The sequence below is a fragment of the Etheostoma spectabile genome, unplaced genomic scaffold (genome assembly GCF_008692095.1).
Source record: "Etheostoma spectabile isolate EspeVRDwgs_2016 unplaced genomic scaffold, UIUC_Espe_1.0 scaffold00569316, whole genome shotgun sequence".
In the NCBI taxonomy this organism is placed as follows: domain Eukaryota; kingdom Metazoa; phylum Chordata; class Actinopteri; order Perciformes; family Percidae; genus Etheostoma; species Etheostoma spectabile.
This window is the reverse complement of record NW_022605056.1, coordinates 1,980-18,313: the sequence shown is the minus strand read 5'-3', so window position 1 is coordinate 18,313 and position 16,334 is coordinate 1,980. Positions and strand designations below refer to the sequence as shown.

Sequence of the window (16,334 nt, the reverse complement as noted above, 5' to 3'; positions counted from 1 at the left end):
GCGAGTGACCCAGTGGAGAGATGTGGTGTGTTTGTGCAGACGAGTGAGCTAACCTGAAAAGAAGTGTGTGTGTGTGTGTGTGTGTGTGTGTGTGTGTGTGTGTGTGTGTGTGTGTGTGTGTGTGTGTGTGTGTGTGTGTGTGATGAGGCTTAAAGTGGGGCCCGGTACTCAGGGACGATTGGGGCTTAGTGGTCCCCTTCAGGGACACTGGAGAAGTCAGACTGGACTTGGTCCAATTCTCTGTCATCCTGGTCCAGGAAGCCAGCCAGACCAATGTTTATTCATTATGCGTATGTGCTCACTTCTACTGATAGTTTCCTGGGTGGGTTGGCTGCTTTGATGCTTCAAACGCCTCAGTGGGGGAGAGCTAACCACTCACCACAGGGCCTGGCCTGGACTCACCCCACCACCTGAATATTGGCTTTGTTACATATTCATACTGTAATAGAAATTCACAAAAAAAAAGTTGTTAGCACCACAGAACCTGAATGCCCTCCTAATCGTGTGTGTGTCTGTGTGTCTCTGTGTGTCTCTGTGTGTGTCTGTGTGTCTCTGTGTGTCTCTGTGTGTCTCTGTGTGTGTCTGTGTGTGTCTGTGTGCGTCTGTCTGTCAACTCTACAACAACCGTGAAATATATCTTGAGCCTGACCTAGATCATTGCTCAATACTTGCTCTTATTTTTGTACTTTATTTTTTCACATTTAATCACTTTTTTTCAGCTGTTTAGTATTGCTATTCTTGCCATACATGTTTTTGCTTAATTTTTGTCTTTCATCAATTCTTTTTTTACTAGTTGGGGTGAGTCGGGGTGGGTGGATTGATGGGAAATTGGGGCCGATTTATTTTTTATTTTTTTATTTTTTTGGGGTGAAAAGCGGTGATTCATGCAGGCTTTAAACTTGTGCCAATGTTTTTGCACCAATAAAAATTATATCGCAAGTTGTAGACACTGGAGCAACAATGATGTTTATTAACCAATTAGTTGTAAAACAGAAAATGAACCAGGAACCACTTTGATAATCAATTTAGGGCTGCACTTAATGATCAATTTAATCAGGAAGTAATCTGGCAATTATTTTCTACATTCATTCATTCATTCATTCATTCATTCATTCATTCATTGTTCTTTTGGCCCATAAAATGTGTGAAACGAAACGACATCACAATTTAGCCCAAGCTGGTGTCATGAAATTGCTTGTTCGACTTTGAAGACGATCCATTTCTTATCATGTAAGCTATTTCTTCTGAGAACTTTGAAACAGAGTTTTATTCATGCCTGAAAAATGACTTGGATAATCAATAGTAGTTGCTGATTGATTTTCTGTCATTTCACTAATGGATTAGTTAATTATTTATATTCTAATTATCTAATATTGACAGTTAATAGACTAGTTGTTTCAGCCCTATGTACAGTAATCGGTAAAGTCTAAGTCCAAGCATTCTCGGATTTCTCCGTTTCACATAATTGTAAATGAAATAGATTCGGCGGTTGTTGACCTGAAACAATGCATTTAAAGACAATGGATTGAGAAAATCATTTTATTGATCGATAATAATGAATCATCATCAGTTGCAGCGCTAGTCGACTTCCTCTTACATCATATTACTGTAAATCTGCTTTTCATCGTTTTTCATTGTATTTCATCTAAGGAATGATGGCCTAAGCATTATCTAATCCCTATTATCATCATCTAATTATCTTCTCTAACACCTGGGCAGTTGGCCATTCAGCATACACCATTAACATTTCAAATTATGGGAGAAAGTTGAAATGAGAGCTGAATTGTTCAATGAGAATTGTATAGGAACCCCTGGCTTCAGCAGAGGCCGTTTTAATGAATGCCTTCATTAACCTCCTTTCTGTTAATTACCATACATTCAGTGTATTACTCCATGCTAAATATAGCCCCTAGTCTGCCCCCACTCATATTATGCTACCTCTCACCCCACACTTTATCTTCTTATATAGGTCAAATGTCGAATACAATATATGTTTAGATGACTTCCTCTGACCCAGGCTCCGGTGGTGGTGGTGGTGGTGGTGGTGTAGTAGTGAACATGTAAAAAATAAAAATATATATACATACATTTTTGCATGCATCTATCTACAATTAAAATGACACATACATAAGGTCATGTACTTCTCATCACAATCTTCCAAAATGATTGAAACTAATTCAAACAAAAAATTCCCATGTTCGAAAAGGAGTAGGAAGAAGTTCATAAACAACTTATCAGGTTCTACACCCTTTCTCTACTTTTTCCTTTCGTAAATACAAAATCTTGTTTCACTTATTTACACATCATAGACACATATGCATACATGCATACCTACACACATTCAAACTGTTTTGTTTCTTTTCTTCCCTTTCTTCTTCTTTCTTCACCATCTATCTATAGCAGATTAAATAACACATCCATAGTAGACTTAGTATATAGACGCCAATGATGTGAGGGAGCTCTGCCAATAACGTGAACTACACCATGCACTGTAAGTTACCAGGGACAAATTCAAAGATGACAGAGATACATAAATGACATTTAATAAGAATAAAGGCAAAATATTGTGCCGTTGACAGATATGGGCTTCTATGTATTCAGACTGGAAATGGATTGTGTGTGCATCTGCCAGGCTTGGTGTGCTGTTAAGTAAGAGCAGAAGTCATTTCTTGGGACTCGGTCCCTCATTATCAGTGATGCAGATTTCCCCTCCTTCCTCTAGGCACAACGCTCACAGTCTGCCAGCGTGCTCATTTATCCCCTCTGTCTGTCACTTCAGTGTCCAGCGCTTCCCTCAGCAGCACCCTCAAACACCCCCCCTCCCTCTACCTTCTGCTCTCTGCTCGTCCTCCAGGACGTGTTTTTGTCTCAGTCGTGCCAATAAGTGGTTGAAGCATCATTTGAGGAGTCCTTAGGGGATGTGTTGTTATTTAAAGATGATTTGTTTGAGACTTTTTTTGCCTTTTTATTAGATTGTACAGCCGTGGATAGGCGGCAAGGAGGGGGGGGGGAGGAGCCTGCACAGCGGATCGGAATTGAACCCAGTCCGCTGCTAAGAACTCAGCCTTAGTACATGCTTCAACAGATGAGCTACCAGGGCTACCGACGTGTTGCTATTTACAGAAGCACCGCAAATTCTCTATTGTCATGCATTCTTCTTGTTCGCAAATTCCAAGGTGTGTCTTATATGGCCGCTGGAGCCATTTGTTACTGGAGGAAGAGAGTTTCAGTTGCAGAGATGGTATCTTAAGAGCTCAAAGGCTTTTAGGTTAGTTATGTTTGGAAAGTCCCATTTAATGAAGTGGATTATGAAGGGGAACTAATATTTTCTGTAAAACGGAGGAAAAAGTCCACTGTATACATTATAATCTATGGCAGGAAGCCAGTTAACACTCATTACATTACAGGCCTGCAAGGTCTGTTTACTTTAGAATGCGTAACAGTGTCCAAATATAAATCCACCGTTAAAGTCAGCCTTTATGTTATTGTTGCTGTGCATTGAATAGAAAGCATTAATAGTAGAGTATTCACTGGGCTCTTTACTTTCCAATGGAAAAAATTCTAGGGATGCAACTTACATTTATTTAGAGTAAGATTATTGAATTTTATATAAATGAAAGAGAATGCTTGTTTTGTCCTTTCCACAGTCCTAACCCAAAAGGAATATAGAAATGAGCAAAGCCGCTAAACGTGAAACTGCAAAGCTGGAACCAGCAAATGTGCTGCATTTTGGCTTGAAAAATAACGTTAATTTCCTATCAGTTGATTACTGGTAATTAGTCTGTTAATTAACTACATTCAGCACTACAAAACACACTTTGACAACTGTAACTACTTGCCCTCCCCACACACACACACTTTGCTCCCTTTTATTGGCAGTATATAAACATTTCATTAAAAAAAAGTATAATGTAGTTGTAAGCAGTTCTAGGTTATCATTAACCCTCACATTGTCTTCCCGTCAATTGAAAATCAACACTTTTGTGGATGCTTTTATCTATGTTTTTAACTTTTTCTTACGTTTTGTCCCTTTTTTTTGTCCCTTTTTTTTCAATGTTTCTCGCTTTTTTTGACATTTTCAACACTACGTGACACTAACTTATTGACTTTAGTTTATAGTTATGTTTGGATTTTATGGTCAATAAATCTAATTTAAAGGAAATTACAGCTAATGTTTGAGTTAGAAAAGCGGAAGTTAGGAATTATTTAGGGCTAAAATTAAAGGAATGTAGTTGATGGATAATCACAGAGTATGTCAACTTTTACTCAATACTATTTGGAAACCACTTCAATTTATTTTTTATTTCTTTCAAATGCTGTAAAAGGAATAAGACACCCCATATTAATGAAAGTAGAGATTTGTACTTGCCAAAGAGCGTTGTGTGGAAGCAATCATGTTTTTGGGTAGCTAAAAAGAACATTGAAATAGCAAACGGGTCAATTTGACCCAAGGACAAGATGAGGGTTAATAAATGTATTTGTCAGGATGACAGGCAGTAACGATGGGCTGGGCGTGCAGCGAGCATAGGCAGCCCTTTGGCACACTAGCTGCAACAGCTGCTCAGCCCCCTCCTCCACCACCACCACCACCTCCCACCACTACTACTACCACCACTACCAGGGGCCAGGGTGACGTAACCGCTGCCGCGCTCTGCTGCCAGCCTGCACGTCACGTGACAGAGGTCGCTAGTCAAAGCGCGTTACCATCTCCAGCCCAGGTTGTTATAATCATAACATCCTAATCATAACATCCTCTGCTCTGTCCGTAACCCCCCCCCCCCCCCCCCCTCCCCTTCCCCTCTTTGCTGAATATTTGGTAGCATGAAGGCACAGTGGAGTCTAATCATCTCCAGATGTTCCTGGTTAGGGACACAGACACAAGTGGAGATCTTGATCCTTTCTTGTTCAACGTTCTCTGAGGTCTAAATCAGGATGAGGTTTGATACTGTCTGTAGCACCGCAGTAAAGACAGGATTTCTCATGAAAAAACATCATTTACCGTCCAGGAAGTCTTGGCTGTGCTGAATGAATTCTAATCTCTTTCCCAGCGAGGCTGCTAGTCATTGGTGACATTATGCGTGACAGCCTTCAGAGCTCGGTCTTGTTAGTACATGATTGTTTGACTGCTCTGATAAGCCGCGTCTTTCTTTTTTTATAGAGTGAGATTTTATGCTGCAACTCACTGAGTTAAAGGATATGAAAGTGTTGCACTGGAAATCACAAATTTATGTTTCTAGATTTTCTTTTGCTGCTGGGCTATCCGTCTGCTAGGATTAGTCGAAAACCAGGTTTCCCATTTTTAGTTTCCCCTATGCCACGGTTGACTTTTTTTTTTTTTAAATCACTTTAATGACATATGTGTTGCATGTGGATATCAAACAATGAACTCCTGTGCTGCAGAAGCTGTAGAGTAGAGTGTTTTTCAAGTTGTGGCTTCTACAGTGGCTTGCATAAGTTTACACACCCATGCTAAAGTTGATTAAAACAAGGACTAAAAAAAACATCTTTTGGAAATTGATCTTAATGCCTTAATTAAAAAAAATAAATCATTTCTTTTTTGTTTTTTGTGAATGAATAATGTATTGCGAATAAATAAACGTTCTTCCTTAAAATACAGGGGGCATAAATATACACCCCCCCCCATATATATATTATATTATATTAATATATTATATTATGTATATTATATTTATATATATATTTATATTATATTCCCATAGAGACAGGCAGATTTTTATTTTTAAAGATCAGTGATTTCAATGATCCAGGATACTATGCGTCCTGATAAAGTTCCCTTGGTCTTCCCCCCCCCCCCCATCATCACATACCCTTCACCACACCTAGAGATTGGCATTGGGAATTTTATTTACAATACATTATCATACATTATTTTTTTATTAAGGATTTTAATTAAGGATTTTGATGAATAAATCGGCACAAATGCTTCTGAAATCTGGAAAGTGCTACACACAAGCTTTGCTTGGTTATTGATGCTGACATGGTGACATGGCAGTTTTATAGTAGTGATGCTCAATGTGCTAAACATTTAAAGGTCTCACTTATAATGCAGATAGACACACTTTGTGTGGACTCTCCTGTATGTAGCAGCACATAAATTTGGTATGTTGCACAGGACGATCTCAACAGGAAACTAAATACTGCACGTTCTCCAAGTAAATCACAAAAATAAGAAGTAAGGACTAAAAGTTGGGTCCATTATCTAAAGATACTCCTGGACCATAGGAGGGTTAACTTTTTTCCCCCCCAGTAGGTGAGCAGATTGTGTTTACCAAAAGAGCATGTAAAACAAAAGACAAACCATAGTCAAAACTCAAGGGGCGGAGGTGGTTGGTGGAGTTCCTGGAGAGGCCCCTGTGTGGATAACTTCACGTAGCATTGCTTGCATCAGAGGAGACAAGGCTCAGTGTCTCATTGTGGCTTGTTTCCTATCTGTGAGTCAAGTGGCCGGTCAGCCATGTTTAATACGATCAGATGCTGGCTGACACATGGCTGTAAAACACTGACCCCCACACTGGCAACGGAGACACGGGGCCCTAACGCGATCATACTCAGTCCGCGAGGTGTCTTATGTCGCACTCCTGTTTTTATATTGTGAGAGAAGGCTTCATGTTTTTTGCGTAATACACACGTTTACAAAATTCCCATTGGCCTGTTGTTTGAGTCAGTTGTGTTAGATGCTTTGTGTAAATCTCTGTATGCTGGATTTACCTAGGTTCCATTGAAGCAGCAGACTGCTTATGTGAGGAGGTGAATCCCGCTGATGTAATCCCAGCGTGGATGTTTGCCATTTAAAGCCATCGGAATCCTCCGTGTAAATCTCTCCAAAAAGTGGTGACAAATGCTTCATGGTTTGTTACAGATGAAAGACGGCATGTTCTTTTTTGTGTGCGGTCCGGCCTTTTCTCTGTGAGACTGTGTACATGGGAGTTTGTTTTGAGCCAAAGAAACAAGCATACAAAATCCCAATGAAAGCACCCAGGCAGTGAAAACTGAGGTCACTTTGGTTTAGTTCTCAGAGAAAAGCCTGAGAAAACCTTTTTTTTTTTCCCTCATTACTTTTGTTCAGTTAAGTTCACCCAAGAGAAGAGTGTTTTTTTTCCCCCCCAGCTAGCCTCTGCGTCCCCTCTTTTGATGGACAGGTGTCGTTTTGTTTTCTTTAAGCTCCACCTCTGCTCTCTCTGCTCAAGCTGTGACCTGCTTTGCCAGTGTTGTACAATACTGCAACAATGAAGGTGATACCTGCTGATCCCATCTGGCGCCAGGTCTTTGAGAAAGTCTCATTTAAAGGCCTACTGACACCTGTCTAAAACTGCCCTGTTGCCCCATCACATGACGTCCTGTCTTTAGTAGCACAGCTGGCATGTTTCTGGGGAGTCCCCTCAAACTGGCATCATGCATGTCCACGTGGGGACCTCTCATGCCAGCTGTCAGCCCTTTGTTGGTGGATCTGTGTGCCTGGAATGACTGACTCTCGGAGCATGTGGTTCCACAATAGCTGGCATTATCCGCCACACCCATCTATGTACAATTCGTGAATAGAGCCAAAGAACTGCGTGGTTCTACAGGTTGTATGTGCAGATTGCCAAGAATCACAGGTTTGCAATTCTGGCCCATTTTAAGAGATTGAAAGTGGCGATTGTATTGTTGTTTCCCACTCCCAATGTAATCTACTACTGTACTACTCGATTGTGGTTCTTAGTGGGTTTTTTGGCACTACTGTTCTCTCGTGTCTAGTTACAATCCAGCAGCACAGACTTAATTATGACTTCTCATTGTGTGTAAGCTGTTAGAGAGAGTATTCCCACGCCATCATCTCAGTTCAGCTCCTGAGTTGCAGGGTTTGCCCCCTGCTGGCTGTTCATGATAGAGAGCACCAGCAGTGCTGGAGGGTCTCAGGTCTATTACACATTGATCTTGTTGCTGCATGAGTCATTAGATCCAATAAGCACCACTTACAGAGTCGTGCATTGTAATTACTGCTTTTAATTGCCATTTGTCTACTTGTCTGTTAGCGTGTTTTGAAGATTTTTTGCGATGAGATTGTTTTTGCTTTTGCACATAATTAATGACCATAATGTGATTTTTATTTTTTAATTAAAGGACACCAGTCCATCGGTTGTTGATAGGACTTTTTATTCTGATCTTTCCAGCATCCTCTCCTTACTGATTTTCTCTCAGTTCCAGTGAGTCAGTGTGTGTGTACCATAATACACACAGTATTGTTGAGTTAACATTACTCTCAGGCAATTACCCAGGCCATTTCATGCAGTCCCTCTCTCAGCCACCCTAGAAACACAGCAGTCACAATGGTATGCATGTGGAAATGCAGCACTCATCTCTTTCCCTTGGTTCTTATGTCTAAAACTCCCATGATTGTTGCCTTTGTTGTTCTCTGATGTGTGAGCAGAAGTATTGCCTCATAATTGTGACAGCCCATCTTCATAGGGCAATCCTAATGGGCCTACGATACAATGTAGAGCTGCAAAGATGAATCCATTCGTTGTCAACCATTAAATTACTCGCCAACTATTTTGATTATTGATAATTAATTGGTTTGTTATTTTCATAAAAAAAATTTAAATTCTCTGCTTCCAGTTCCTTAAATGTGAATATTTTCTAGTTTCTTCACTCCTCTGCGACAGTAAGCTGAAAATCGGTTTGAGTTGTGGACATAACACGACCTTTAAGGACGTCATCGTCGGCTTTGGGAAACACTGATCTACATTTCAACCAATATGACATTTATAGCTCGAACGGCTAATCGATTAATTAAGAAAAGAACCGACGGAGTAATCAACAATGAAAGTTATGGTTATGGGTTCTAGCCCCTAATGCAGTGCCAGTGGTGTTCTGACATCCAAGTGACCCATGTCTCTGTTAATTCCCCACCTGTCGGGGTGCCTCTGCCATCTCTGCTAGCACCCTGCGTCCCCTGGCACTCGGTGCCATCCCCGACACCTGTCATCATTAGTCCATGCATGTCTGCCAGTCCTCCCCCAGACCCAACCCCTCCCCACTCTGCCACGCCACCCCCCCCCCCCCCCCCCCACCTCACTCATATGTGCTTCACCATTGTTGGTGCTTTTTAATGTGTCTTAATGTGGCGGGCTCTTCGCACTGATTGGTTTAACCTCACGATGACTCCGCTGAGTCACCTGTTCTTCCTCATTAACAAACATGGTTCAACCCATGTGCCTTCTCTTCTGATCTCCTTTCTATCTATGTGTCACTTTGTTTCCTGTGTATGTCCGTGTCCCGTGCTGCTTCTCACCAATACATCCGTCCCTAACAGAACAATGACAACGAGACGCCGCTGCACTGTGCCGCTCAGTATGGCCACACCCGGGTGGTGCGGCTGCTGCTGGAGGAGCTGACCGACCCCACCATGAGGAACAACAAGTTTGAGACTCCACTGGACCTGGCCGCGCTATATGGCCGCCTGGAAGTAGTCAAGCTGCTGCTCTGCGCCCACCCCAACCTGCTCAGCTGCAACACCAAGAAACACACGCCACTGCATCTGGCCTCTCGGAACGGACACCTGTCTGTGGTGGAGGTGCTGCTGGACGCTGGCATGGACATCAACTACGAGGTGAGTTTCTGTGTGTGTGTTGTGTGTGTGTGTGTGTGTGTGTGTGTGTGTGTGTGGTGTGTGTGTGTGTGTGTGTGTGTGTGTGTGTGTGTGTGTGTGTCTGTGTGTCTGTGTGTCTGTGTGTCTGTGTGTCTGTGTGTCTGTGTGTCTGTGTGTCTGTGTGTGTCTGAACTTGAGTATGCAAGTGTGTCTTGATGTGCTGTAGTGCCCAAAATCATGTCGGATGACTTAATCTGTTTCTTGCAGCACTTCCTCTCACTACTTCCTTACTAAAGCTATGAGATTAAAAGTAAAACTCTTAAGCTCTCAGTTGCAAAGGAGCTGGTGTGGTATCAAAGCAGAGCTTGCCTTGCTCCCCCTGGTGGGCCCTGTGGCTCTGACTCTGTACCAAACTGTGCCATCCATCTGTCTAAAGAAGCTTTCCCCTTTCCCCCGTCCTCCTTTCCTCTGAATCAAGGATGGAGAGTCCTATCCGGTGTCCTTCAGGCCTTCCATCCTGCAGCTTTCAATTAACACGGGCCTCCGAGCCCGAAAATGATGTGCTTTGATTTCTCAACCACATAATTGTCAGTAGAGGAGTGGACTGGGCGATGGACATAAATCCGGAAGTTGCCGTACTAGAGCTGACAGAAGTCCAAATGTTGCTGTACATATATTTGTCTCACAAATAATTGCGCTTAAACATATGATTGTCTCTTTCAGTCAAATTTAAAAAAAATAGTCATCACTGCTTATTTACTAGCAGTTTTTTCTAACTGTTTTCCCCCGTTTCATTTTTGTTGCATGTATAGGGACAAGTGCCAACAACTAACAATTTAAATAATTACAAAGATTTGTAGTCCTGAGAGGAAAAAACGGTTTGTCAGGCAGATGTTGGGGCCGGGAAACACGAGCACGATCAGTTTCTCGGGCTTAAGGCAGCTACAGCCTAGGATGTTTGGAGTTGCTATGGCAACAAGTGACAGGTTTAGCTCCACAGTCCGACAAAAAATCACTTATAGAATTACACTTTGGCATATCTAAACAAAATCAACAATCAACAGTCATACCCTTTAAGACTTTAGCTTAATGTTGGCAAGTAATTGTGGTTAAACAAAGAAACAAATTGAAAACAAATTTAAAAGAAAATTGACAATTTTGTCATAACCGTTACTGGCCTATGCCTTGCACTGTTTATCTTGCTAAAATTTGGGTGCTGGCAGTAATGGAAAGAATTAAGCATGGGATTTTAATTTTCATACTAATCATATTCATGTCACACATTGCTGTTTGTCCTCTGTCTCGACACGCTCTTCATGATTCTGGTTTCTTTTTTCCGCTCAGACGGAGAAAGGCAGTGCTCTCCACGAAGCCGCCTTGTATGGGAAGACTGATGTGGTACAGAAACTTCTCAGTGCAGGTCAGTCTTCAGTGCCACATTAGCAACGTTTGAATCACGTGCTGCCCCTAATCAACACAGCTTCCATGAAGTCAATTTAAATGAGCAAAAAAACAAAACACAGATAACACTCAGCCGTTCTGTCGTTATTTGACAGGTATCGATGTGAACATCGTCGACACGAAGGGCAAGACAGCGCAGGACACTGTTAAGGACATGCCCTCCCAGAAAAGCCGAGAAATAGCTGCTTTCATCCAAGGTGAAGACCACGTTTGAAAACCAAGAACTGTGATGGAAGTATCCTCTTTTATATTTTTTACATTCATGAAACATGGAAAAACCAATCTCCTTTCTGTTGCAGCTCACGTGGCTGGAATACCCCACATCATAGACCTCCCCCCACCACCAGTCCCTCCGCCTCAGGAGAGTCCCAGCCCACGGAAAAAGGGTAAGATTTAGCTGATGTTAGAAAAGTCAGGCTGTTTGAACTGTTATTAGCAATGATTAAATCAGCAGTTTAAACAGGAAACACAGAACGTTACACGTCGCTTTTATCTTTTTTTTTTTTGAAGTTCTCATCTCAGAATAGATTGCAGTGTGACTGAAGTGTTGGAATTGCTCAAATGTTTGACTTCCTTCAACGACTGGCTTGTTAAAATTCGCTTTTGACTCATGTTTGTAACTATGGGTTTTCAGTTTTAATCTTTTAAATGTTTTTCATTGGTCTTTCAATTCATTTTTCCTTGCTTATTTTCTATTGGATCTAACTGTATTTTTACAAACGTTTCATGTGAAGCACTTTGTGACTTTGTCTGTCAAAGGAGCTATGTCAAATAGACGTATTATTATTCTTATTACTACTATATTTATATTATATTATTTTTACTCTGTGTTGTTTTGGTCTCAGATAAAGAGGAGTCAAGACCACAACTGCCCTTTTTGATTTTTTTATTAATGCAAGACTCTTAATGATAATCTTAATTTCTGTGGGTGCTTTTTTATGGGAATGTGGATCTTTCAAATGAATTTCAGGAGTACCTATGTTTAGCATTTTCCACATTTTATCGTGCCGTGCAGTGTTGGATTTGCACTGGTCTTGTCTCGGTCTCGACACACTCTGGTCTGGATGATGTCTTGGTCTTGGTTAAGGTGGTCTCGACGACAACACTACCGTTCAGCTAAGAACTGTGTTTGTCTTTGGGCTGTGTTATAGGTGACATGGAGAAGGTTAGTGAGCTGATCTCGGGGCTGGCCCCGAGGCCCGAGGAGGAGAGCCCCTACGAGGCTCTGTTTGAAGCCACCTCCTGTCACTCTCTGGACAGCCTCGCCAGCGGCAAGTCCTCTGACCGAGACTCTGGACGGCCGGACAGTGAAGCTGGCAAGGTCAGCCACTGGAACTCACCCTCACCCTCACACTCAAACATACACACATGCAGGCAAAAATGGTACGTTTCACAGGGTTTTATGGGATGAAATGCAGAGTGCAGAACTCCCACTAGAGGGTGATAGTGGTCTTCTATCCACATGACTAGGCTTCATGCCCCATCCAGCATTATATTTTCTGGGGTACACCGTGGATACACAATGCAATTCTTCACTTATTTCTCGCGACAATAGATTGAATAGAAACGTATTACTTCTTATATTCCTGATCATTTACAGAAAGATCGCCCGGTCCACTCTTCACATCCTGGTCCTGGTCATGAAGAAGAAGTGAGCTCCGAGGTGAGGAGCTAAGGTCATACAGCTAGGAGAAACGTGTTGCCATCTAACACCACAGATTCTCCTATGTGCTGTCTTTAGCGCGGTGCATGTGATAATCCCTTTTAAAAGTTAGCCGCCCTGAGAGGTTGGACATAAATTATTACAATGTCAAAGAGGCTGCTGGGAAATGATTACCTGCCATAGAAAAAGCCACTTTATTTTTAGCCACAAACCTTTCAATGACTGTTCTCTTCACGGCCGCTGCTCAAATCGAAGGATATATTCTTAATAAATATTCATCTGAGTGTGGCGTGAGACACAGGCAGCAGGGGCGTAAAAAGAAGAGGAGTGAAGTAGAAAAGTGGTGAAGTCAAAATGAGAGAACCTGTCTGACCTCAACAGTGGCTGACTATAGATGACGCTTTTTTGAAATAACATAAAGGAATTTTTTCATTACCAAAATAATTTCCGGCTTTGTGTTTTACTGGCCGAAAGAAAATTATTGAATCATAAAATATAACCCGATTTGGTGAAAGCTCAATAGCAAATCATTCCAAGTTGCCTGTGCGTTAATATTGTTCTTTCACCTTCCTTCCTTCTACTGTCTCCTTACCTCTGCTCCCTTTGTGTCTTTTTTCTGCAGGCCCTGTATACTAATAGCAGTATTGATGAGAGAGGCCAGCCAGTGGAGGAGGAGGATCACACATATGAGTTGTTGCTGACTGCACAGACCAAACACCCACCGCCCAGCCAGGAGTCCCAGTCCAATAAAGGTAATTTGTGTTTAAGTATAATCCAGCGGGAGGAAAAGTGTGCGTTTCCAGTAGGTTTCTTTAAATGAGATTTTTATGTTCCTTAGTAAACTACATATTCTCGCTTTACTGCTTTTACCTATCAGTGACGCCTCATTCCTGGCATACTTACAGCAGAGTTGGTGAAGAGCTGGGGACATTATTAAAAAAAAACGTCTCAAAATTACACTAATGCCGTCCAAGCACAACAGAACCTGAACGCATTGCTATCCTCATTAGCAAGTGCGCCAACACCCACATGGTGTTGTGTGTGTGTGTGTGTGTGTGTGTGTGTGTGTGTGTGTGTGTGTGTGTGTGTGTGTGTGTGTGTGTGTGTGTGTGTGTGTGTGTGTGTGTGTGTGTGTGTGTGTGTGTGTGTGTGTGTGTGTGTGTGTGTGTGTGTGATGAATGGCGATGCATGTAATTGGATAAAATGGGATTAAATCAGGAGGTCATTTTGATCCCTGGCTGTTAATGTAGATGTTTTAGAAACATCCCCTCGGGCCCTGCAGTCAGTCAGCCTCACTAGCGCCATTGGAAAACGTCACTGAGCTGAAGGGTTGGAGTTTAATCGCTGATGTCATTGTGCCTCCCCCCATGTGGATAAATGATGGTGTTGGAGAAAAGGGATTCTTGGCCGTTTTGCGTCCTCCACCCTCGAGTTGGACAGAAACGTTTAACGATTAGTTTTTCCATCTCTTTAAAAACTGCTTTACCACGTCTGCATTGTAGATTAATCTAAAATCTGTCGGACTCATAGCTCAATATGTCGCAGTGCATAATACATGATTTTATTATACATCACATTCACTTCCTCGTAGCATAATGTCTTTCCTGACAATCAAAAATGGCAATATATTATCTGTCTAAAGATATATTGAGTAATTGAACTCTGAACGGGCCATGATCATCTTTCATCTGCCCAGTCTCCTAACTCTCGTGTTTTCTGTTTTCTCAGATGAGAACACCGCCACCAGTGCCCTACCTCAGGTAACTCCGACATTCTTCTTTTTATCCTTCTCATATGTTTTGCGTCTTTAACCCCTACTTCAAACAGTATTTGGCAATACTTTTGTCTCATTCTTGATTGCCTGCCAGTTGCAAAACCCTTTTTTAAAAGTGCAAGTTGTAAAAAAGCCAAATGGATGGAGCACAGTATCCCAGCCCTTTTTTAATTTTAGCATATCTGGAGCGGGACCATCTGACCACAGCAGGTCATATAATAAAGTTGAAGGCCTCTTCACAGTCCGAGATTGAGTCATATGTCAGCAGAAGGCAGAAGTCGTCTTTAACTGGCCCTCATAACTGGGTGCCTATGCAAACCCAATTTGTGGTATTTAGTGTCCTATCATATCTTGTTTAAAGCCTTTTTAAATGTATCGTCCAGTTAGCAGTTTTTTATTATTGCTGGCCCACCTGCTGCCAACAGTATCTACTCACATGTTTTATTTCAAGTTCCGGATCAGATTAGCTGTGCTCCTCAGCTGCCTAATCATGATAAATGAGCAGCATGGTGTCCTCTCTGCTCTAATCTACAGCCTTATGAGGAAAGCTACATTATGGCGGAGTATTGGTGGCAGGCGACCCTGCATCTTTGTTTAATGTAAAGCTAGCTGAATAATTAGCCAGGGCTATTAATTGGGTAACTGCAGATGCTAATGCTAAACAATTGTGTTTGAGAGGTAAGATTCAATCGCCGTGTAAACAATATTTATTTATTTTTGCCCCGCTTCAGCGTAAACCCACTGCCCCACGACCTCAGAGCCCCAAGCAGGACGAAAGACACCCTGCACCCTCCTGGACGGGTGAGCCCACGGGCACCTGGAGGTGAGTTTGATGCCTCTCTTTGACAATTTTCTCCTATATTAAATAAATGACTAAATCGATCCTAATAAGAGATGGCAACCGCTGGCAACTGCTGGCAATGCTGCGAGGGTGTGCAAAGATGGACAGGACACACCAGACTTGGAAAGACACAGCCAAGCATGTCAATGAAATGGGAGAAATGCATTTTGAGTTTTCAGGGGGAGCTGGGCAGGCGTGGATTAGCGCTGCCAGGGAATGCATGATTGGCATTCTGGACCAGCAGCGGGTTTGAATTGTCGGAGCAGGCTGATTGACATTCCCTGGCAAGTGGAGAAGACTCATTTCATTGCCAATATGAAACAGATCCTTGATCAATGGTGACATTCCTATTGCAGATCCACATCACGCTTAAATCGGGATATGTCCCTTCATCCTCAAGTCAAGCATGGAGGGGAGGTAAGGCGCATGGGCTCTGGGTTTTTTCTGACATCCATACAGATATCTTTATTGGATAATTCTTTTTTGTGGCATGCTTGCTAAAGGAACTGTAGGAAGAAGCATGGTTGGCATGCTGATTTGATTATGCTGTTTCATAGTTGTTGGGTGCTTGTTTAATTCTTTTCCTACTGTGGTTGTGGGAAAGAATTAAAGTTATTTAGTTTTTTCTAGATGGACTGCAGCAACATTTGAAATAACTGATGATGATGATGATGATTGTTAAAGCTTTAGTGCATAACGTTTTGATTAACAAACGTTGGTTACATACATTCATATCTATGCCAAATGAGTTGCTACAGAGCTAATTAAGACTGTTAGCTCCACAAACTCTCTCTGTAAATTTCTCAGTTTGGCTGTGTGGAAAATCGAGTGAATGTAATTACCTCTTCCATCATGCTTTTGTAATCCTCCGTGTCCTCCTTGGCTACTAACAACTGTGTGGAGGAGGGGGGCGCAATCACTGATGGCTTGTATCATGTGGACACTGTTACTTAGAATTCCTCATGGGGGAGACAGAAACTTCGCACTATAACGTCAAAACTTAAAG

At 42.0% G+C, this 16,334-nt stretch overlaps 1 protein-coding gene across 1 annotated transcript in view; it reads left to right on the top strand.

The window, feature by feature from the left end:
• LOC116684771 (ankyrin repeat and SAM domain-containing protein 1A-like) overlaps positions 1-15,310 on the top strand; it is a gene marked incomplete at its 3' end in the record, with an annotated part of 30,839 nt that extends 15,529 nt beyond the window's left edge. Inside the window, 9 exon segments of the mRNA XM_032510194.1 lie at positions 9,314-9,610; positions 10,934-11,009; positions 11,146-11,247; positions 11,350-11,436; positions 12,202-12,371; positions 12,651-12,713; positions 13,336-13,465; positions 14,442-14,473; positions 15,219-15,310. Of these exon segments, the coding sequence (XP_032366085.1) occupies positions 9,314-9,610; positions 10,934-11,009; positions 11,146-11,247; positions 11,350-11,436; positions 12,202-12,371; positions 12,651-12,713; positions 13,336-13,465; positions 14,442-14,473; positions 15,219-15,310 (1,049 nt within the window).
• Positions 15,311-16,334: the final 1,024 nt, after the last annotated feature.